This window comes from Spodoptera frugiperda, chromosome 6, assembly GCF_023101765.2.
Source record: "Spodoptera frugiperda isolate SF20-4 chromosome 6, AGI-APGP_CSIRO_Sfru_2.0, whole genome shotgun sequence".
Taxonomy (NCBI): domain Eukaryota; kingdom Metazoa; phylum Arthropoda; class Insecta; order Lepidoptera; family Noctuidae; genus Spodoptera; species Spodoptera frugiperda.
In genome coordinates this window covers 3021468-3044825 of record NC_064217.1, presented here as the reverse complement: position 1 = coordinate 3044825, position 23358 = coordinate 3021468, and the positions used below count along the sequence as shown (strand labels likewise).

The 23358-nt window shown below is 36.6% G+C and overlaps 1 protein-coding gene across 1 annotated transcript; it reads left to right on the top strand.

Annotated features, from left to right (window-relative positions):
- The first annotated feature begins 1132 nt into the window (after positions 1-1132).
- On the top strand, positions 1133-20476 carry LOC118267912 (uncharacterized). The gene is made up of 9 exons (XM_035582165.2): positions 1133-1302; positions 11531-11768; positions 13058-13268; positions 14276-14638; positions 15112-15297; positions 16872-16993; positions 17704-17865; positions 18242-18412; positions 19061-20476. The coding sequence occupies exons 2-9, from the start codon at positions 11559-11561 to the stop codon at positions 19349-19351; spliced, it is 1716 nt and encodes a 571-aa protein (XP_035438058.2). The 5' UTR covers positions 1133-1302; positions 11531-11558; the 3' UTR covers positions 19352-20476.
- The last annotated feature ends 2882 nt before the right edge of the window (positions 20477-23358 follow it).

Below are 23358 nucleotides of genomic sequence, written 5' to 3'. Positions count from 1 at the left end.
ACTTAACGGGCAATTTTGCGTTGTTTTCCATTTCAGTCCTGCTTCGTCATGCTTTTGTTATTGCAAACGAATTTGGGAAATGGAATGAATCGTATGTACCTATATTTTTTCTAATCAAGGTCGCTTATCTAGACCATCTACATAGTCTATCTAGACTAATAAATAAAATGGTATGTTTGTAATATAATATTATAGAAAACTAGCTTTTGTCCAGGACTTCGCGTGGAGTAATGACTTCTGGCAGCATTTGGGATTTTGACTTTCTCTAAGATCTGTCTCAAACTTGGATCAATAATAGTATCAAACACGAGAATCGATTCAGTAGGTACTTAAGATTTCTTTATCGTGAGATCAAAACAGACATAGCTACTACATTCATCCACACAAATATTTGTCGTGCGATGTGGAGGACTAAGGTGGAGGCCTTTGTTCAGGAGTGGACGTCTTCCAAACGTCCTTTACACCTGCACTCGCAACCGCACCCGCATTATATCGCTAATTTATATTATAATTAATGCAGTTACGTTTTTATTTTCCAAGACAGTTATTCAAGTTCCTGGGGCTCGACATACTTCAATGTTTTGATTGGTTGGATGGTTGTATCTACTGTAGATCCTGGCTTACAGGAGTTGCAACGGTCTTGGGAGGTTATGGTCTTGTCTCATAATTAAATTGAAAATCTTGGTAACAATACTTAACGTTTGGTGCAGTGGCAGGGCAACCGGCTGCCGCGCAACGTGTTGCGGCTTCGTTTCCTGTAAGGAAAAACTCTTTGTGTGATCCATAAATTGTTGTTCCGGGTACATGTATGTTTGTAAATGCACCCACAACACAAGAGAAAATACGAACGCGGGCCAAGTTTAAAAAAATAAACAGAGGCACCTACTTATATCTTTCTGTAGTATATGGGTATGCCAAATATATTTACTAACATGCAAGTAAACATTTCTATCATCCGTTCACATCTATCTAGATTTTCAGATAATGATACAGAAAAATTCAGAAAAACTGCACTATTTTTAGCTTTGCAACTCTGTCTGTCTGTTTAACATCTACCTTATTAGATAGCTACCGATAACTTACTGTTTTTGATTAAACCTCGATGCTCGATAGCTCTTTGTTAGCGGCTAGCGGGTAGAAGTACATAACATGTATTTTGATGTCAGTTGCCCGCGCGATTCCATCGCGGCCGGTCGTATCACCGTGTTCCCTAAAATTTTCAAATATTTGTTTACAACAATCTTGTGCGTGATTGTGATTATTTGAATAGTGATTACATGTTTTAATTACACACCTTTTTACGTAAGTAGTTTTATGCAGATTTGTTTTAATATGGATGCTAGTTCACAGTTCTTGTTTCAACTTTTGACCGCTGCGCTGTGTGACTTAGGTTCACCCAGTAACCTGACTAGTTATAATAGTCTAAACATAGGGTTTTATCGTCATATGTCATTGGTAATGAATGACAAATTGATAAGTCTATGATGTTTTCCATCCGTCCGCAATGCAAAGGTTTTGAACTTTGACTCTAAGAGATTGATTATAATAATTTTCCCTATTGTTTTATGCTAAATGTTTTTTTTTTTTTTGAGGTAGGAAAATATCGTCCAATTACTTTTCCCGCCGCCCACTCGCTCTTACTGCCTAAATACCACCACGTTCCTTTTTTTTTTTCGAGCCGGAGCCCCGGTAACCCGCTAGGCTGCAGTTCTGGGTTTATGCTAAATGATAGGAATAAGATTATTTTACTAGAAACGAATATAGGATATTAGTTGACGGGTAGTTTTATAAAACATTAACTTTGTTTAAAGTTATCTACACCTATGCTAAGTTGTATAATGAAAAGCAAGAATCACACTTAGGTATCGGGCCATAACTAGGAACCTTGGTATAGACCTAGGTAGCATTCAAGTCCTCAATTGGTCAGATACAGAGGTCTATAAAAGATATTGAATTTATTGTGGGTAGATTGAATAATGTGCTCCCGTGTATTTTTCGAAAACATAATATTTTCCATGATTGATCTATAAGCCTTAGGCTAGAATTTTTCCTGATTGTTGTTGTGTTATATGAATAAACAGGAAAAAATATACAAAAATGCACGAGAGTGAATAAGACATCGTAATACACCAAATAATAGAATCCATAATTAATGTAGTATGAAGGTACTTTTGGATAATATTTCGGTCGTAAGTACATAATTGTGTGTAGGTTTGATCTTGAGTGAAAATATGTTATAAGTTTCAACTAACTATCCGAATGCACTGAAAGTACCTACTAGTATTCAGGTCAAAAACCATTCTTCTGTCAGCAGTCATCCTCATCACTATTGATAGTATGAAATTATTTTATTCAAAGTACTAGTCTAGATTGAAGTCATAACATCTGTTGATTCTTTAAAGACTTTATTTTATACCTATAGGAATTATTATTGGTTATCAGGATTAAGCATCAACGTTCCTTTCTACATAGTTAAGTTGCTATTATGCATAACTAGTTTCTGCCAGCGTCTTCGCCTGTATTCCCGTGGGATAAAAAGTAGCTTATGTTATTCTGGACCATAATCTACTACTGTTCCAAATTTCATCCCGATCCCTTCAGCCGTTTTGAGGTGAAAGAGTAACAAACATCCATACTCACAAACTTTCGCATTTATAATATTAGGTGGATTGAAGTACCTACCTAAATATTATTCTAGTTAAACTGTAGGCAAAGATAAACATAGACGAGTTATGGCCATACCATAATTATTATTTACTTAATACCGCGTAAGTGCTACTAATTTAGAGAATCTTCTCTAAATTAAAATAATCTATACATATAATAAAATCGTAGAAAAGTGCTGTCTGTACATTGAAAATAAAAATAAAAAAAATAGCAGGGGTTATTGTTATGTCGATGTCGAACCCAAAAATGTAATTAACTTTTATTTTGTCTGTTTGTCTGTTTGTCTGTTTGTCTGTTTGTCTGTTCGTCTGTGCGCGCTAATCTCAGAAACGGCTGATCCGAGTTGGATGCGGTTTTCACGAATATATTGTGGGATGCTTAAATTTACATTTAGTGTTTGTTTCATGTCAATCGGTTCATAAATAAAAAAGTTATGTCAAATTAAAGAATCACGTCGAACATTCTATGCTTATACCATTAATCTCCGCAACTATTTGACGGATTTGGTTGAAATTTGGTACAGATATAGTTTAGAACCTTAGAAAGGACATAGATATATTTTTATTTCAAAAATCAAAAAATAAAAATAAGAAATAAATTATTTATAAATAATTCTATGTCGATCGTTACACGACTTCGGTTCATGTTATTGTTTTAATTTATCGAAAAAAAGTAAATAAATAGTAAAAAGGTATGAAAAAAATAATATCAATATAATAAAACATTTAGTACAAAGAAAATGCTCTAACGGAGTATAGATAATTCTATGTCGATCGTTACACGACTTCGGTTCATGTTATTGTTTTAATTCATCGAAAAAAGTAAATAAATAGTAAAAAGGTATGAAAAAAATAATATCAATATAATTAAACTTTTAGTACAAAGAAAATGCCCGAACGGAGTATAAATAAATAAAAAAAAAAAAAAATTTGGTTGGGTATCGGCCGAGCGCTTCGGTACTATCGTAGAAAAAGTGTATTATCAGTCGTATGATTATTTGTCTGTAGTGGTCCTGCTGTTTCGTATATTCTAAATTGGTTTCGTTGTATTTGTCAATTAATAAGTTTATTTGTTGGGTTTTCCTGGTTTTTTGGTTAAACTATTTAACATAGGTTTAGTTTGATATCGATTATTAGTAGTTACTGTAGTTAGTTTTATTAATAAAATTGTAAGTCTAATTTTTTTTTTAATTAGATTAGATTTAAGTCGTTTCTTTTAAATTATTTAGTTTAAGCTTGGTTATTATAGCATAGAGGATAGGTTGTAATATAGTTTCTTTTTTAATTGTTATAAATTCGTAATTCGTAGCTTTCTTTAGTTTTAAGTTAGTTTAAGTCCGTTTTTAAAATATTTTTTCAATGCCCTAAGTGAGTATACATCTATTAAATTCAAACGCAGAGCTATGTTGATTTTTGAAGAGTTCCCTGGAATATCTTCCACATCTCATTTTTGAAGAGATCCCGCGAGATCGGGAACTATGTGGTTAAAACCAAAAATTTGCCGGAAGTCACTATTCCACGCGAACGAAGTCGCGGGCAAAAGCTAGTAATAAAATAAATCTAAATTCTCTGTACCTTGCAACTTGCAGTATTAAAAAGATAGGCCCAATATTGAAGTGAAAAGGTATCTTACTGGAGGAGTGCTTCGGCGTTGGTCACATCTTCGCTTACTACCAGGCTTTTTTTAAGGGGGAAAATCATCCTATTCCCACCTTGGGCGAGAGGGAGTGCAATCAGACTCTTACTGACTAAAAACCACCCCGTTTCTACCTCCTACTTTTCGAGTCAGAGTCCCGATAAAACCGCTAGATAGTCCGCAGCTTACTACCAGGCTAAATGGTGGTCAAGTTTTATCCTATCAAATACATAAAAAATATAAACTAGTGCAGTTTCAGTGCAGCAGTCATCCTCATCAGTAGACCTATTCTTATTTTCTGATAACTGGGGGGAAACCTTCAAAATGCGCCTAGCTTTTTGGAGAGAAATGACTAGGAAGTAGTTAAGATTTTTACCTCTCTAAAACCTTGGTGGCCACCTTCAGCACCGATAAGGGGCACCGAGTACACCTAAAGTCATCAAAATCGATTCATCAGTTTAGAAGTTACCTATGGCAACTGATCTGGAGCTGCGGACTACCTACCGGGTTCACCGGGGCTCCGACTCGACATGCAGTCAAGTTCGTTTAATCTCGCCTATCTACAATTTCTTAGTAGAAATCGAGTACTCTGACAACCTAATGGGTTATCGGGGCTCCGGCTCAAAGCAGGAGTAGGAACGAGGTGGTTTTTAGTCAGTAAGAGTTTGACACTCCCTCTCGCCTCGCCCAGGGCGGGAGATGTCATTGGATGATATCCACCCTAAAAAAAAACCTATAGCAAAGTAAACAAACAAATTCACTTTCGCCTTTTACATTTATTAACAAAATGTATTTACAATTCTACGCTTAGTTATTTATGCACGATCGTCAGCCGGTGTCGTATGTGTTGTGCAGTAACATAACAAACACATACCACATAGCATTGTGAGGTCAATGGCCTACAAATGGCGTTCCATGATATAATCACTGTGAAATATTTTTAATCTGTGTAGGTAATTTAGTTAGCGTATGATTAGACGAAGTGTTTGTTTTGTGTTTATATGCCTAAAAAGTTGAAGAGTGAGATTTTAGAAAAGTGATAAGGTATTTAATGCATTATTTTTCAGTGTTGTTTATTACACGTAAAAAATCAAAATGAAAAAATAAATTAAAGGTTGGATCATGGTCCAAAATGATAACGTTTTTTTAGGTGAGAAAATCATCCAAATACTTCTCCCGCCTTAGGCGAGGAGAGAGGAGTGTCAGACTCTTATTGACTAAAACCATCCCGTTCGTACTCCTACTTTTCGAGCCTGACCCCGGTAAACCCGCTATGTAGTCAGCAGTTTCGGATCAGGCATCAGCCCTACTAGACCCCATCTGTGGTGGTCTGATGGCTCTTTACGCACGGGAAAATGATAACGTTGCGCTGTAAATGTAGATGTCTATACCTATGTCTACATAATAAGTTTCCACCTAACGAGCCGTGATTTAGTCAGCTAGCAGTTATATAATTTTATTGGTACCTTAAAGAAAAAGAAGGAAAGAAAGCAATAATAATTACTTATACATATTAAATTAATGAAAGATATCGGTATTCATAAGGACAAAATGTAATCTAATACTAATCTTTTCTAACAGATTAGGCATAATACCAATTTATTACAGTTATATACAATTAGAATTATTATATGGAGCTCTGTCGTACGTCCATTTATTGAATTGTTATTACTTACCTTATTATATTTATTACAAAAGTCAAGGTAGAGGACGATCAAAGACCTGACAACGGCAAAACACCAACGTGACATTTTTCGTTATATGCACTTTCTAAGAATAAATAGACACCACTATGACCATTATTAGCATGGAGTCAGGAAGTTTGGCGGTATCTCACTCCCGTGCTTCGGAAAGCACTTTAAGCCATTGGTTCTGCGCCTGACTGTTCTCCGAACGTCTCGGTCTGCCGTCCCATCGGGGTCTGAGAGTGAGGGAACAGAGAGTGCACCTGTGTGCGCATACACTTTTGCCGTATAATATCCCATGCATTACTATGCATGAGTCTATATATTTAGACAGACTAGCCACCGTGATCGAAATCGATCAGGGAGACTTTAACTTTGACTTCAAAAGATTGAAGTAAACTCGATCGTGGTCTGCCATATCATTGGTTTTGAGAATTCTATCGACCAATGACGGGCGAGAGATAGTCTGTTTGATAGTTACAGAATAACTTAGCTGGCCAAAGGTTAAAAAATTCAACCCCAAAACTAAATGATGCTAACGAAATTCAATTGTTAAATATTAATATAAACATAATTTAAACAACAGAGGCCATGGTATTATTGGTACATGGTATGTTTTCAAACTTGCCAAGAAAGAGGTACCTAACAAAGGTTTAAAATATTATGATTCGTGCAACAGTATCAACAGAATGGATGTTCAAAAAGAAAATTGATTGTTCAGAAGTTAGACGAAAGGGTACTGCTAACATAATGAAGGATACCATGGCCTCACAGAAAACTGACGTGAAACAACGCTTGCGTTGTGTTTCGTTGTGTGAGTGAGGTTACCGGAGGCCCAATTACCCCCTTCCCAATTCCCGATTCCCCAACAACCCTTAAATTCCTAACCCCCAAAAGGCCGGCAACGCACTTGTAACGCCTCTTGTGTTTTGGGTGTCCATGGGTGGCGGTGATTGCTTACCACCAGGTGATCCGTCTGCTCGTTTACGGGCTTATCCCATAAAAAATACGTATCAGACGAAACTTAGCAATATTATGCGACTATTTTATCAAATTAATGATTTGTACAAATTGAGTTTCGAATTGAAAGATTTATGATCGATATTCGCGATTAGCCACTATCAATAATAACGTTTATGCATTGCAGTCATTCATTCAGAGAACAAAAGAATTTATGTTAATAAATTACTTTCAAAGTTATTTTCAATCGTCCTTGTGTCCGTGTGTTCTCACTTTAACTTCTTTGTCCGTCAGTGTATTTATAGGCTTACATCTGTAAATGATAACAACAATATTACTCATTCTGTTTTGTATGGCAAATGAATAATTCATTTGTTTTATTTTTAATTTTCATGCATTTTACGTACTTGTTTAATGTAGGTAGGTAGACTATGAGTATCTATACATTTGCTTAACCCGTAGTGTGCCGGGAGAGCAGATCTAAGCAAGACACAACGCTACTCTTGCATGCTAGGTTAAGTTAAGAGGATTGCCTGCTTGCCATAATTATCCATTGATGATTAAATTGATAATTGCAATGCATTGAACACAAGCGATAAACTTTTTTTTTTTTTTTTTTTTTTACATTTAATGGGTCGACGTTTGGCCGCTATCTCACCTGATGGTAAGTGATGATACGGCCTACGGTGGAGCACGTCTGCCCATAAGCAACCTATTCACTCGGGCCTTGAAGACACCCAAGTTATACCCATCAGGAAACACAGACTCCGGCAAGGAGTTCCACTCCCTAGCAGTTCGCACAAGGAAGCTTGAAGCGAAGCGCTTCGTGCGAGTGGGTGGGATATCTACCATGAAGCGGTGACGCCTCGCCGATTGTCTTGTGGTTCGATGATGAAAAGGACTAGGGGGAATCAAGTTGTGCAATTCCCCCGCACACTCTCCGAAATGTATCCGGTAAAAAACGGAAAGGCTTGCGACCTTGCGCCTGTGTTCAAGGCTTTGAAGCCGGGCCTCCACAAGCGCATCGTCATTGACGAGCCTCTTGGCACGCCTTTCAATGTGTTCGAGCGCATCCAGCTGGTATTTGGCCGAGCCGTCCCAAAGGTGAGAACAGTACTCCATACATGACCGAACCTGCGCTTGGTACAGGCTCAGCAGTTGTTTCGGTGTGAAGTACCGTCTCACCTTCGAGAGGATACCCAACTTCCTACCAGCCAGATGCGCCTTCGACTCTATATAAGAGCCGAAGTTAAGCGTTGGCGATAGAGTTACGCCCAGAAGCTCAAGACGATCCGCTACCGGAACGGACACATTTCGGAAAGTCGGAGCCAGCGGAAATTGACTCCGTTTGGCAGAGAATAGACACGCCTGGGTTTTGGTAGCGTTGAACTTGACCAAGTTGGCGTCACCCCAATCGGAAACCGCCTTCAAGGACGAATTCAACCGTTCGACCATGGATTCTCTTAGAGACCGGATCTGTGTTCCGCTACTCCGCGCATCGGACACATACCTTTCAACAACTGTGCTGTCATCTGCATACCCAAAGATACCGGGCTTAAGCAGGTCGTTGATGTGCAGCAAAAAGAGCGTTGCTGAAAGTACTGACCCCTGAGGGACTCCGGCGTTGATGCCAAATTGGTCAGACGAGCAGCCATCAATGACTACTCGAATTGACCGATCCCTCAGGAAGTCTGCAATCCATCTGCACAGATCAGCGGGAAGTCCATATGCAGGAAGCTTGCCGATAAGGCTGTCGTGCCAAACCCTGTCAAAGGCCTTCGATATATCGAGAGAGACCGCTATTGCCTCCCCGTGCTTCTCGATGGCCTCGCTCCAAATGTGGGTGGCATACGCAAGAAGGTCCCCAGTGGATCGGTTGCGGCGAAACCCATACTGCTGATCACTGAGGAGGTCGTTACCTTCAAGGTATGCCAGGAGCCTGTTGTTAAGTACACGTTCCATACTCTTGCAGAGTATGGACGTGACCGAGATGGGCCGGTAATTATTAGGGTCGGCACGACTACCTTTTTTGGGCACAGGCTGCACGTTGGCTAGCTTCCATGCAACCGGCACTTGACCAGTCTCCAAAGAAAGTCGAAACAGGCGTGTCAGGATTGGAGACAACTCAGGCGCACAGATTTTTAAAACCACGGCCGGGATTCCGTCGGGGCCACTGGCCTTGTTCACGTCAAGATTACGCAACGTCTTATATACCTCCTTCTGTCGTATGCGAATTTTTGACATATTCGTCTCGCAAACTCTATGGAGAGAAGGAGGCAAAGCGCCACCAGTATCAAGACGTGAAGATTCCGCAAATAGAGAAGCAAACAGGTTCGCTTTCTCTACCGCGGTGTGTGCCAGTGTCCCGTTAGGCCCCAGGAGAGGTGGGAGTGAAGGGCGGCAGAAGTTCGATTCAACCGCCTTGGCCAGGGACCAAAACGCTTTACTACCCGCTGGGTAAGAAGCCAGTTTGTTCCCTATTCGGCCAATGTGGTTGAACCGAGCCATCCGTAATGCCTTTTTGCATGACTTGGCAGCCCGGTTATAGGCTCTCTTCCTCTGAAGAATGTCGTCAGCCCTACGACGCCTGGCATCCGCCCATGCCAAGTATGCCGCATGCTTTCGCGCTTCAGCACGTCTGCAGTCGGCATCGAACCATGGACGAGTCCCACCGAAAGATGTCGCATCCGAGAATGGAATGTAGTATTCCATGCCCTGACGCAACACCCCCGTTATGGCATCCGCACAAGCTGACGGGTCCTCAGTAGAGAAGCAGACAGGCCGCCAAGGATAGGATGCAAAAAAAAAAAAGAGGTAGAGGGACTTAAACGTACAAACACGTTCGGATACGATAGAATCTATTTATAGACACAACTCATACTCAGCTGGTAAACGTATGGAGTGCAGTGTATGCAAAAATGTAGCTTATATACTCCAGGTTACGACTGGAATTAATGTACAGATATATAATCCTGATGATGAGGATCGAATCGTGAAGTTAGGTTTGCGAATTTTAAATTTTTCCAGTGTCTCATCATACTCGTATTGTTTGTTTCCTTTTTCCTTCCCGTATGTACTCATAGGACTTATAAGCAACGTCACGCCTTTTATCCCCGAAGGGGTAGGTAGAGATGCATATTACAGCAACTCATTGGATTTCTGGGCTTTTTTCTTATTACTTACTCTCTTACAAACGGGATTAAGAATGGATCTCATGGATATAATAAGTTAAGTTTTTAATATTTCTGTGATCGATCTTAATTCAAAACAGGGTTTAAGATGCTTTTAATGCATTAGAGTGCGGGCTCGAGACCTACCAACGACAAGTACCAATGTAACTTTTTCCGAGATATATGTACTTTCTAAGATTATTTAGATACCACTGACAAATGGTGAAAGAAAATGTCGTGAGGAAATCTAGGCTTTATAATGTCTAATTATAAGTTTGAAATCGCCAACCCGCATTGAGCAAGCGTGGTGATTAATGCTCAAATCTCCGTGTGAGAAGAGGCATTTGGTCAGCAGTATCCCATTTATAGGGTGTTGATGAGATCTAAATTCGCCTTACCTATATTTTTAATAGAAACTACATAAACCTTAATCATAGATCTGATTAAGATTGAAATAGGACTAAGTATCAAGATTCAGTGTCTAACGATCACGTAGTTGGTTTGACAAAAAATGGGTTAGATAATGTTTTATGTCGTTACTGATATTATCCAAAACACAACAATGCTATCAGTTTCATTAAAATTGCATTAGGCAAGTCATAGCTTAGTCAGTTTTTTACTTGCATTTCATATAAGAGACGATGTCAATTACCCAGGTTCTTTGTAACTTTTTTTGATAGAGTAAAATCATCCAATGACTTCTCCCGCTTTGGGTGCGGCGAGTGGGAGTGCTACTCCTTTTTTTCGAGCCGGAGCCTCGGTAACCCGCTAGATAGTTCGCAGCTCATGTTTGTTTCATAACTTGACACTTGTTTCATAGAATTATTAAGATTTTCTCAAAGTCTTTAAAGAACCTATGTTTGTTTGCGCGCAAATCTTACATACAGACGACTCGAACTTTTGATGTTATTTTTGGTTAGTTATAAAGAGTCGGACGGTACCTCATTTTATTCCTTTTGTGTCGAAAGCACTACTTGAATATTTTCCACCAATAATTTTTTAAGACAGTTCATACACAATAATGACATAGTAACTAAGACATACAGAGGACATAGTTCTGTTATCTGTTCTTTCAAAGACGTGATGCTAAGTTGTCGGTATTTAATTATTTTATCAGTGAAATAAATTACATTATGATGAGGATTTTTCCATTTGTCCATTGTGCTATGTTGCGTCGCGACAACGCAACGGTGTCATGGGGTATGTCATAAAAATATATGGAAAAGGACGCTGCAACAACGCTACATAATCAAATAGACCAACAATGTTTTCCTGAAAATTCTTAAAAACATTGTGTCGGTCAATGCGCCAAACAACCTTTATATGATCTACTAAACGTTATCAATCTCATAACATATCAACATACAATCACCTGCTTATTTATACTAACGTTAAAAAAATATTTTCTTTCAGTCTACAACCTGTACCCACCAAAAGCACAATGGTAGCCAGAAACTTGTTCACCGTAAATAGAACTTTAACAACAGTGAAACAGAGTTCAAAATATGCAAGTGTTGTGATAAGGAAACATAGTGTATGGACTCAGGATAGAGTGATCAAGTCTCCTTTCAAAGATGTTCATATACCGAATTGTACGCTATATGAGTATATCTGGCAGAACCTGGATAAATGGCCGGAGAGGACCGTGTCTGTGAGTATTTGTTTATTACTAATTTGCTTTTAGGAAATTTTATTGTGACATAAATATTTAAGCATTTTACGTTTTAAATAAAATAGATCGACTTGGCCATCGTATGTAAGCATGCAATAGGCCATCGTTTATAATACGAGAAATCGATCAGAATACGAGAAATGTCAACAAAACAAAATATTTTCATGCGATGGTCAAGTCAATCTATTTTATTTAAAGCTTATTATTTATAATAATTATTTTAAGGTTATAAAACAATACTGTACGTATGAGTTTGTTCGAGTTTGTTTAACGAGATCGAAACGAAAGCGGGGAACACCGAACGCGCTCTCTTTTTGTTTTCGTTCAACGTAAAGCAAACTCGTACTAAGGGTACTGATAATAGAAGTTGTTGATTTATATCAGGATAAAAATAAAAGCCGCTACTTTTCCACTCGAAGATTATAATCCCTTGAACGACAGGTGCCCACTATATTTTTGGTGCTTTAACCTAATGACTATAAGCCATCTTATCAGAGATTTCATAATAACAAGATATGAAAAAGACGTGAATTACTGATAAGCTATAGCGTTTGGAGATTTGAAATTGTTATTTGTTTTTGTAACATTCTTTTTTTATGAAAATGATGTTTTTCGTTCATTCTTAAGAAAAAAAACATCATTTTTTTATAATAACTATCATGAGATACTAAATTAACTAAAAATCACGGTAAATGAGTGGAGAAAAGCCAGTGATGTGACGTCGCCGCGTCTGTGCACGCTGTTCGTAATGAAGAGTCTTCCTGTGACTCGAAACTTGTAGAGCTACTACGATTATGGTACGGTAGTCATTACAATGTTAAAATATTGGCGAACAACAATTTTAAAGTCCCATGAATATTTGACACGTAAAGTAAACTCATACTAAGGGTATTGAACACAAGACTTCCTCGACTTGATATACATCTACAGCTCACAATATTACAATTTACTATTTTTATTTTATTATTTAACAACTATAAAAGAATAACCACTAACATAACAGAAAGTGCAAATTATTTATTGTGTTATCGGCTTATTCACGTAAATGTTTGACGAGGAACTCGACTAGTTTCAAGCCAAGCTAGATTGTCGCGGGATGCTGCTCATGAATATGAGCCTTTAGCGTCGCTTGAAACTAGTCCAGGTCCTCGTCAAACAGTTGCGTGAGTAAGCCGATAACATAATAATTAATTTAGTATGTCTCACGAAAGTTATAATAAAATAGTAGAAATTGTATCTGAGACTGACATCCAATCTTCTATTTCCAGGTCTGTGCAGTGACCGGTAGAGGGTACACCTACGAGCAAGCGTTCAAGTTATCAAACAGATTTGCTGCAAACCTTAGGACGAAGTTCAAGATCCAGGATGGAGACGCCGTGGCAGTGATGTTACCCAATATTCCAGACTATCCTCTGGTGTCTCTGGGTATATTGGAGGCAGGCGGAGTAATTACCAGCATCAATCCTATTTATACTGCTCGTAAGTAGATCTTCACTTATAAGCTGTAACTGTTTTAATATTGAGAAAGTTGATCGTCTCATATAAAGAAGAAACGAGTGAGCCACATGAGTTTAGAACTAGGATGAAATTATGTGATTTCAAATTTAACCCTTTAACCGCCCAGTTAAATATCAATTATCGTGCTCCTAGTAAGTAGCTATAAAATAAAAAAATATAATACATATATCTATACTAAATAACGAGGAACAATACGATATGAGCGACAGAGACACGGAAAAATGTATAGCATATATGCGGCAGAGGCGGTTAAAGGGTGTAAAGGCAAAATTTATCATAGGTGAACTAAATAAAAATCGGCAACAGAATCTATGTACGTAAGTGTAACCATAATAATTGTTTCCTGCATAACAAAACCACTCTAATTGCAAGAGGAAGTTGTTTAGATCTAAATAGTGCAAAATGTCTTTAAACCGGTCCAGACAATACTCTAGAAGACAATGTTGCTCTATTCTCCCACGTTAATGTAAATAAGAAACGAAGAGACGTCAATGGTAATAAAACAGTGACGTCACAATTTTATTGATGTGACAATAATAATAAATGTGGTCTAATTGCTCCATAAATCCACAATAATGGTACTTGAAAAACTTCACTTTATAAGAAAAATAAATTACATATATGACGGTTAATGGATCTAAGAGACATTTTTTTTGCGATATTGAGTTGTACTTTATCATTCAATGTAGAAAAAAAACGGTGATTCCAAATATGATAGAAATTAATATCGCTTAGATCAATTAGACTTTCAACCATCGACATATTTTAAGATGAATAATGTCGAGCAATTTGAAAAGGTTTACGTTATCATAAGCATGGCTGAGAAAGACGACGTCATAACTTCACAAGGTCACAATTATAATCGCATAGTGGTATTAAATAGATAGACAAGTAGCAAGCAATTTGGATCCAAAAGACTAATGAAATAAAGTTCAAACTAACTCATCTGTTTCTCCTACTAATTTCAGACGAAGTCCAACGCCAGCTGAAATTGTCCGCAGCAAAGATGGTAGTAACGTTACCAGAGATCGTACCAACTATAAAGGAGGCTTTGAAACTTGCCCAATTAGACATTCCAATAGTTGTAGTCAGAACCAATGATAGTCCAGTTCCAGAAGGCACTGCATTATTCAACGACTTGAGTGAAGATATTCATGCTAATAAATCCATATTGAAAAAAGTAAGAAGGACTGCTAACGACGTTTGTTTCCTACCATACTCTAGTGGGACTACGGGACTGCCAAAAGGCGTGGAGCTCACCCATAGAAACATTATAGCAAACTGCGAACAGATCAATGAGCCAATTATTGCTATGCACAAAGAAACAACAGGTGGGTTTGCATTAGTTTTAATTATCACCAAATGAGTGTAGGAAGAATACAGAAGTTCTTATAGCAAACGTGATTAACAATATCAATGTTTCGGGAGCGTCATTGCATAGCTTTAAATCGTGGTAGCCCGTTGGTATAAGACATCCGCTCCTCATGCCAACCGCCTACCGACGATAAGTACCGATGTGACTTTTTCCGAGTTATAATAATATATATTTTCGAAGATTATTTAGACACCACTAACAAACTGTGAAGGAAAACATCGTGAGGAAACCTGGGTTTATAATTTCTTAACTCGCATTGAGCGTGGTGATAAATGCTCAAACTTTCTCCGTGTGAGTAGAGGCTTTGGTCAACAGTGGCCATTAAAAGGCTGTAGATATGATGTTGATAGCTTTTAGTAAATTGGACAAGATTAAGTTTTATCTTCAATGTATGGTTTATATTACCTTTGTTTCTTCTATTTTTTTCAGCCACTCATCAAGATGTTGTGATGGGTGCGTTGCCATTCTTCCACATCTACGCAGCGACTGTCCTCATGTTCCACAAGATGTCCGTCGGAGCCAAACTGGTTGCTTTAGCTAAATTCCAACCTGAAGCATTCCTGAGCAGCATTGAGAAGCAAAAGACTAACGTATTGATGGTGGCACCGCCTTTGAGTAAGTAGTCGACTATAAAAATAAAAAATGTGATTTTATAAGGGCAGTTTAACTGTAGTAAATTATATTGCATGAAATAAAGATAATGCAACGATATAGATTGTAGAATCAATCGGTTCACTATCAATCAGAAGCTGCACTTAATTGACAGATTGACTGATAAGGTTATTGCAATGGTTGAGTATATAAGATTAGCTATTACCGCGCGGTTTCACCCGCTCTGCTTGGCACTTTTTGATCGTAACGTGGTGTTTTAGCTTATAACTTTCTTCAAAAAGTTCCTCTATCTAACATAAATAAAAAGATTTTTTTCAAATTGGACCAGAAGTTTCGGCGAATAGCGCGTTCAAACAATCATATTCCTTATGTAATAAGTATACGATATAATAACCAGTAACTATACTTAAAATAAATGATTTGATAATACCGAAAGTTTTTAGAGTCGATTAGGCAAACGATAAATAAAATGTTTATTTAAAAATTACCATGTAGATGTTTATATTTACACACACACCCACATAACCTAGAATTTCAATGATCATACACACACACACACAAACCTTATTTGTTTATTCGCGATAGTTTTTTGCACAAGGTCGTTCGTTGACCATACGATGGACTTTTGATTCCGGATTCTATAAAACTTGTCCCATTACGAATAAGTTCACTGGACCGTATGTAAGTGAGAGTAAGATCTATTTTTGTTTACTATTTTCTTGTGTAAATTCAAGGTCATATATGGGGAAGTGTGAAATGAATGTTTTGACTTGACCAAATCATGTACTGGTTTTCTAACACAGAAGGGAGGGGTAACAAAAGAGATGCCAGATGTAATTTTGAAAATGACAGCTAAAGTAAAATTAATTACGTATTGGGAAAACCACAAGAGAAAATTAATTATTGGAAATCATTTTAGTCGTCTCTATTTTATTGTTCTTAATAGATGTCATCAACTTGAAAAATAAATACTTTATCTTACTGATATTGATAAATTCGAGTAGTTATTACGGTCATAAGTTTAAGTATTTATTTGGCAACAAATTATGGCTCATTTTCATGAAATTCTAAGAGTATAAGTACTACTTATACTCTTAGAATTTCTTATTTTTACTCTTACTTACTTACTTACTTACTTACTTACTTACTTACTAATCTTATTACTCTTACTAACTTACTTACTTACTTATTAAGTACTAGATTGATGAAATCATTTGGGTATAACAAAGATAAAATAGTTTTATTTTTTTTTATTTACATTTCTGTATATTTTTATAAAATGGCGGACTTAAGGTCGGGTGGCATTATTTAACAGTCAACCATTGAGTGATGCCATAGTATCTCTGTTCTTTCGTTTCAAAACTAAACTGCTGCTGGATGGCAAGCAATACTATATCCCCAATTACAAAATCCTAGTTTGCCATAATCTTAGATAGACAGATAGTTCACTAAAAAAATGCCTCTATTGCTCTTGCCATGGTTGATTTTGTATTTTTGGTTGTCGATCATAATATTAATGAACTCTTCTTTAAAACAAGAAATGTACTTGTATAATATGTTCTAATTTGTTATTCCAGTTCTCCTGATGGCATCTCATCCAGCGGCTACTGCAAAGACCCTGGAGCCCATAGAGACTATATGTAACGGAGCAGCTCCTTTAGCTGGTAGTGACGTGGAAAGATTGTTGAGACGGATGCAGGTATGAAGGTTTCTACTCTAAAATGAAGTATCAAAGATATTATCTGAATCTAAATTAATTATTATGTTATCGGCTTACTCACGTAATTGTTTGACGAGGAACTCGACTAGTTTCAAGCCATGCCAGAGGCTCATATTCATGAGCAGCATTCTGCGACACGACGGCGATTGTTGCGCTCGCGTCGCACGACAATCGCCGTCGTGAAACTAGTCGAGTTCCCTCAAACAATTACATGAGTAAGCCGATAACATAATAATTAATTTAGTATGTCTCACGAATGTTACAATAAAATTATATCTGAATCTCTTAAAATTCCCTTCTATGCAATTATTAGTATTAAAGAAAAAATATGGCGGTTTTAAATCTTAGTTCGACTCTGCCCTTGATTTTAGTTTTGAAATTGCGATTGGAACTTTTTAAAGACATTTTCTTTTTTACTAAATGATCTTTTACTTGGATTGTTTGTCATTAGAAATCATAGGTAATTTTACGACCAATTACAATAACCTATGTATCTGTTGATTTCTTTAGATAGAAATAGAAATTTTATATATTTGTTTAGAGTTTTAACTGCCAATAGTAAACTGTTGAAGGCAAATCCTCCGCTAACGTCGGTTACCGGTGACCACCGCGGCGTTCAAAGTATTAATGATACTAATAAAAGTTTGTATAAGTAACTTTAATAAAATGGAAAATAATTTAATTCTCAGCGAGATGTAGACTTCAGACAAGGTTACGGGCTGACTGAGACGTCCCCAACATTGACAGTTACTCCTAAAGGGCTGAACCGCTATGAAGCAACTGGACCACCCGTGGCGAATACAGAGATGAGGATCGTGGACTCGGATTTCAAGAACTTGGGTCCTAATGAGGTTTGTAATTTTGTGGCTATAAATTTTTAACCCGCAACTGCCGGGCAAGGGGTCTCGGGTTTAATTCCTGGGTTGGGCAAAGTAGTTCTTAAACTACAAGTGTTGGTTTTATAAGTTTCTACTCTAGTGGATGATTTCTCGTACTACATCTGTTTTCATTGATAAGCAATTTGCTCGGTATTTTTGTATAGGAGCTTAAATTTTTCTTAAAAAAATGACATATTCATTTTTTCTTTGTTTGACACGGGCACATTAATTTTGTTGAATGAATATCTAATGTGATTTTCATGTTATTCAATGTTTTAAGTAAAAAGCATCATGATATGTAAGGCATCATCTATTTAAAATTATAAAGAAAATATCGTAATTTTTTCAGACTGGTGAGATCCTTGTCCGAGGTCCTCAAGTGATGCGTGGCTACAAAGACAACCCTGAAGCCAATAAGGAAACGCTCATAGAAGGCGGCTGGTTCAGGACTGGTGACTTAGGCATCGCTGATGAAGATGGTGTTCTCGTTATTGCTGATAGACTCAAAGAGCTAATTAAGGTAAGAGCGATTGATAGGCTTTATAAGATTAAAAGGATGGTGTCTGGGCAACCGTACGCCGTGCAACGTATAGCGGGTTCGATTCCCGCACGGAACAACTCTTTATATGATACACAAATTGTTGTTTCGGGTCTGGGTGTCATGTGTATGTGAATTTGTATGTTTGTAAACGCACCTACGACACAGGAGAAAATCTATTTTCGTTTAAAAAGAAAAGAAAGAATTAGTGGGCATTAGTAGCACGGCTTATGAACAGGATGTTGATTCAGCGCTGAATGATACAGTAAAACTTCGTCTACTGATTTTGGAAGTCTAAAGTTATGTCAAAAATTGTAAAAGGCCCACCATTGATAACAATGATATTTGATTACAAGGATTAATGCAGAATGAGATCATTACAAACCATTTCAAGGTATCATGAGAAAACAGTTTTTTTTTTTACATTTGATGGGTTGACCTTTGGCCGTTATCTCCCCTGGCGGTAAGTGATGATGCGGCCTACGATCGAGCACTGCCCATAAGCAAGCTAGTTTCATTATCATCATCATCAGCAATCCACTGCTGAACATTTGCCTCCCCCAATGACTTCTCGACAGAAGACCGTTTGTTAAGTCGAAATCATCTAAATTCTATTCTGTACATTTTCAGGTCAAAGGATTCCAAGTGGCTCCAGCAGAACTAGAATCCGTTTTACGAGAACATCCTTCGGTCAACGACGCAGCTGTCATTGGAGTTCCTCATCAAACCAAAGGAGAATCACCAAAAGCCTTCGTAGTACTTAAGAATGGTCACAAATGTACTTCTCAGCAACTCAGCGAGTTTGTTAACGAGAAAGTGGCAGCATATAAACATGTAGATGATATTACATTTGTAGAGAATGTCCCAAAAAGTGCAGCTGGAAAGATTTTGAGAAGAGTTTTAAGGGAACAGTACTGTTAGCATAGGAACAATAAAGCAGGGCATTTCAAGGCATTTGTGCGAAAGAAAATGAGTCTACGATATCATAATCAAAATCAATCCTAATTATTATTTTTCCACAGAATATTTTAATTTGACTTGAAACTCCTGCAGGGTATAATTAGTTGTATAAAGAGTCAATTTGTATGTTGTAAATAGTTTTAAGGACGAATTTTTATTTCTGTTTAAATGATAAACATATATTACTATTTTTGATGAATTTTGGTGCAATAATTGCTATAGTGAACCGTATTTCGATACATTGTGATGGCATTTCTTTAGTTACCCAGTTTTCTTTGACCAAATTAGTGTATGGTTCTTAAAGTTTTGCTCTTTCAACTTAATGCATGATTTCAGCTTCACGTATTTCAATATCATTATCAGGGTTTTAGGGAAGAGCAAAATTAATTATACCTTTTATACTTTTTTCTGCGATCCAGACTCGAATCACTTTGAAGCATCATCTAGGGAACCTATTGTTTTCACAATGCTATAATTGTGTTACTAACTAGTAAAAAGTATGCTAGCAAATCATCAGTTACAACGATATGTTACTACTTTGATTAGAACATCTACTGCCTATAAATGGCCACTGTTGACCAAAGGCTTCTTCTCAGACTTCAAAGTAATTTTCATATAACCTCTATCGTTTTTTTTATAAGAAAACGATGTGATTGGTGGTGGATCACAGGAAATTTTGTATTAGTCAAACTTAAGGTGATTTTGGTCAAATGAATTATAATATTTATAACTATGGACATACGGTTTACTATTGCAATTTTATATTTATTAATATTGTCATTATGAGCTTAAATACGTAAGATATACGATAAATGAGGGTGATGAAGAATTTTTGAAAAATCAAAAAGCATTTGTAAATTAAAATGAACCTTAGTATGCAATGTATACGTAATATTTTGACTAAAGATTTACAAAAAGCTTTAATATCTGAATAGTAAAAATCAGTAAATAATTTAAATCATGGGAACGTAAATAAGTGATAAGAAAACCTTTTTGTAACTTTTTTAAATATTATAATGTTTTGAGCTGAAATATTGTTATTGATTATTGATAAAAGAATAAAATCCATATCTTTTTTAATATTTACTTATTGTTTTACTTGTCCTAACATAATACGGTGGCACGAATGAACTAACCAATCAGTACCCTTAGTATGAGTTTGCTTTACGTTTAAAGTAATCGAAACGAGAGCGCGTTCGGCGCTTTGATTGGCCGGCTCGAATAAACAAAGTAATATATTTCTACATATCGATGATTGAAAGACTAATTGATCTAAGCAAAATTTTTGGGCGATTTTGAGTTACATACATATTCGGAATCCACTTTTTCTCCATCGAATGATGTAGGCATATTTATAACTCAATATCGCAAAAAAAAAGTCGCTTAGACCGATTAGCCTTTTAGTCGTCGATATTATCTTTTATACTGTAATACTTCCGAGATTAGAGATCACACTCTAAAAATCAAGGCTGAGCTTCCTTGTATTCTCATTAACAGTAAACACACAGTTTTGTCACAAACAACTACCTGCCGCACTCACACATTTAACGATTATTACCTACTTAAGTCTTTGACTGCCAATAGAAAACGGTTGAAGGCAAATCCTCCGCTAACGTTGGTCACCGGTGACCGCCACGCCGTCCAATGTGTTAATCTATTTCATGCATAGCAAGAATTTTGTTCCGAAAACAATATTGCTAAGGACTTTAGTTAAGTAACTATTCAATGACTCTGAGTACAGTATTTAGTTACTACCGAAGAGGTATATAATCTTTAAGAAAATAACACGTAGGTAATTAGGTAACCTTAACATTCAAAATCTATGCCTATTTGCATTGCTCGTTAACAATGAGTAATTCATTATTTGTATATCTTAAGATAAGCATATAGGTACATAACATATAATTATCTCAATTTACTATCGGAGTGTTATAAAATAATCATGCCACAATACATGGTAAGCACAGTAGTTTAACATTGTATAAGTATTAGGTATTGTTATAAGTTTTTAAACTGACATGGTCACAATCACTAGAATTGAACTTAAAACGGGATAATTACCATTTTTTTCAATTTTAGTGAGTTTCCGATATTTCGGCACTGTTGCAAGCATGATCACGCAATATCGGAAACTCACTTAAATTGTAAAACACGGTAAATATCCCGTTTTAAGTTCCAATTCTAGTATCAGGTATTGTTTTAGAAAAACGTTTAATTTTGTAATATCTTCAATCATACAAAACTTATAACTACTAACTTACTAACTATACAAGTATAGGTATATTGTATGCGTATATTGTGCTCAATAATTTCAAATATTAATACTAACAAGAAAGAGCTTACTGAGCATTATATTTTTTACAAAATTATTACGCACGTACCATCTTCGACCGCATCGTCATTCAACATCAAGTGACACCGCAGTCAAATGCCTATCTAGTCTTAAATAAAAAGAAATAATACCTATTCACAAAGGTTGTATTTATTGAGTATTAAATAAATGCCTATATCTAATTATCATAATTCTATTTATAACTAATTACTTATGTAGGCTTACGTATTAGTGCGTGTGCAAAAATATTCAGAGTTCTTATAAAATAGTAATTATATGTTTAGATTTCGTTATTTATGCCACAGCTTGATAGGTATACAAATCTTTAATGACATGTCTTTAATAATTTGAAATATTATATTGTTACTTTTAAAGTTGACTCTTAGCGTTTAAATACCTAATTTATCATCAATAACAGACAGACAGAAGTATTAGTTTATTAATATTACCTTTAGAACAAATAAGTTACCCTCATGTTAAAGTTACAGCATATACAAATTATCCAATACATCATCAACATCAACAGCCTATAAGTGGCCACTGCTGACCAAAGGCCTCTTCTGGCACGGAGAAGGTGAGCATTAATCACCACGCTTCTTCAATGCAGTTTGGCGATTTCAAACTTATAATTAGAAATTATAAGCCCAGGTTTTCTAACGATGTTTTCCTTCACAGTTTGTCAGTGGTGTCTAAATATTAGAAAGTACAAAAGTCGCATTGGTACTTGCCGATGGTAGGTATCGAACCCTCCAGGTACTCTCATGCACGAGGAGCGGGCGTCTTAAGTCTCTGGAACACCACGACATTTTACATGTTTTGGTGTATGAAAAGTGTGTACAAAAACATTGTTACTTACTCTGTTGTTTATTTACAACTAAGTAAATGAACCGGTCGTATCGACACGAGGCCAAACTCCATTGATAAAGGACCTTGCGAATCTACGCATATAGATACAGTGGTATTGAGACACTGATTAGTAGTCCAGTATCACATAACATTACAATATCTAATAATAACATGTAGAGTATTTAGACAAGAACACATATAAATAAAACATAGTAAAAATCCAGCCATCGCAATGCTGGTAGTGGTTGGATGAGAAGAGCTGAAGATCTGAAGAAGAAGCTACACTTTAGAACGAGCACCTAGCTTCACTGACAGACAGACTGACCAACAATTTGACGTTTCAAAAGTGTCTTATTTAGGATTAATTGAAATAAATGCTTTGACTTTGAATCGAGCTCAGTGGTGTGCTATTGGAAGGGCCTATGTCCAGCAGTGGACGAACACAGATTGATGATGGTAATGAAAGGTTCACGTTTATCAGAGTCTCCGTCAGGTCTTTCAACCTATAGACCATTAGTGAGCTGTTACGATACCCGCGGGAGGAGATAGGGTGGTGCCAAATGTGTTTTACTAAGTTCATAAAGTCAATGTTAAAGTTAAAATTGTTTATTTGAAATAGACTGGAAAGCACTGTCGAACGTCAAAGCAAATATGAAAATATATAAAAAAATGTCTGTGCGTCGGTCAATCCTCTAGTGAAGCTATAAATAGAGAGATAGATAGATATATAGAGTATTTCTAAACATTTGTTGCTATATAATATAATGTAGCCATTTAACAATAGAATAAT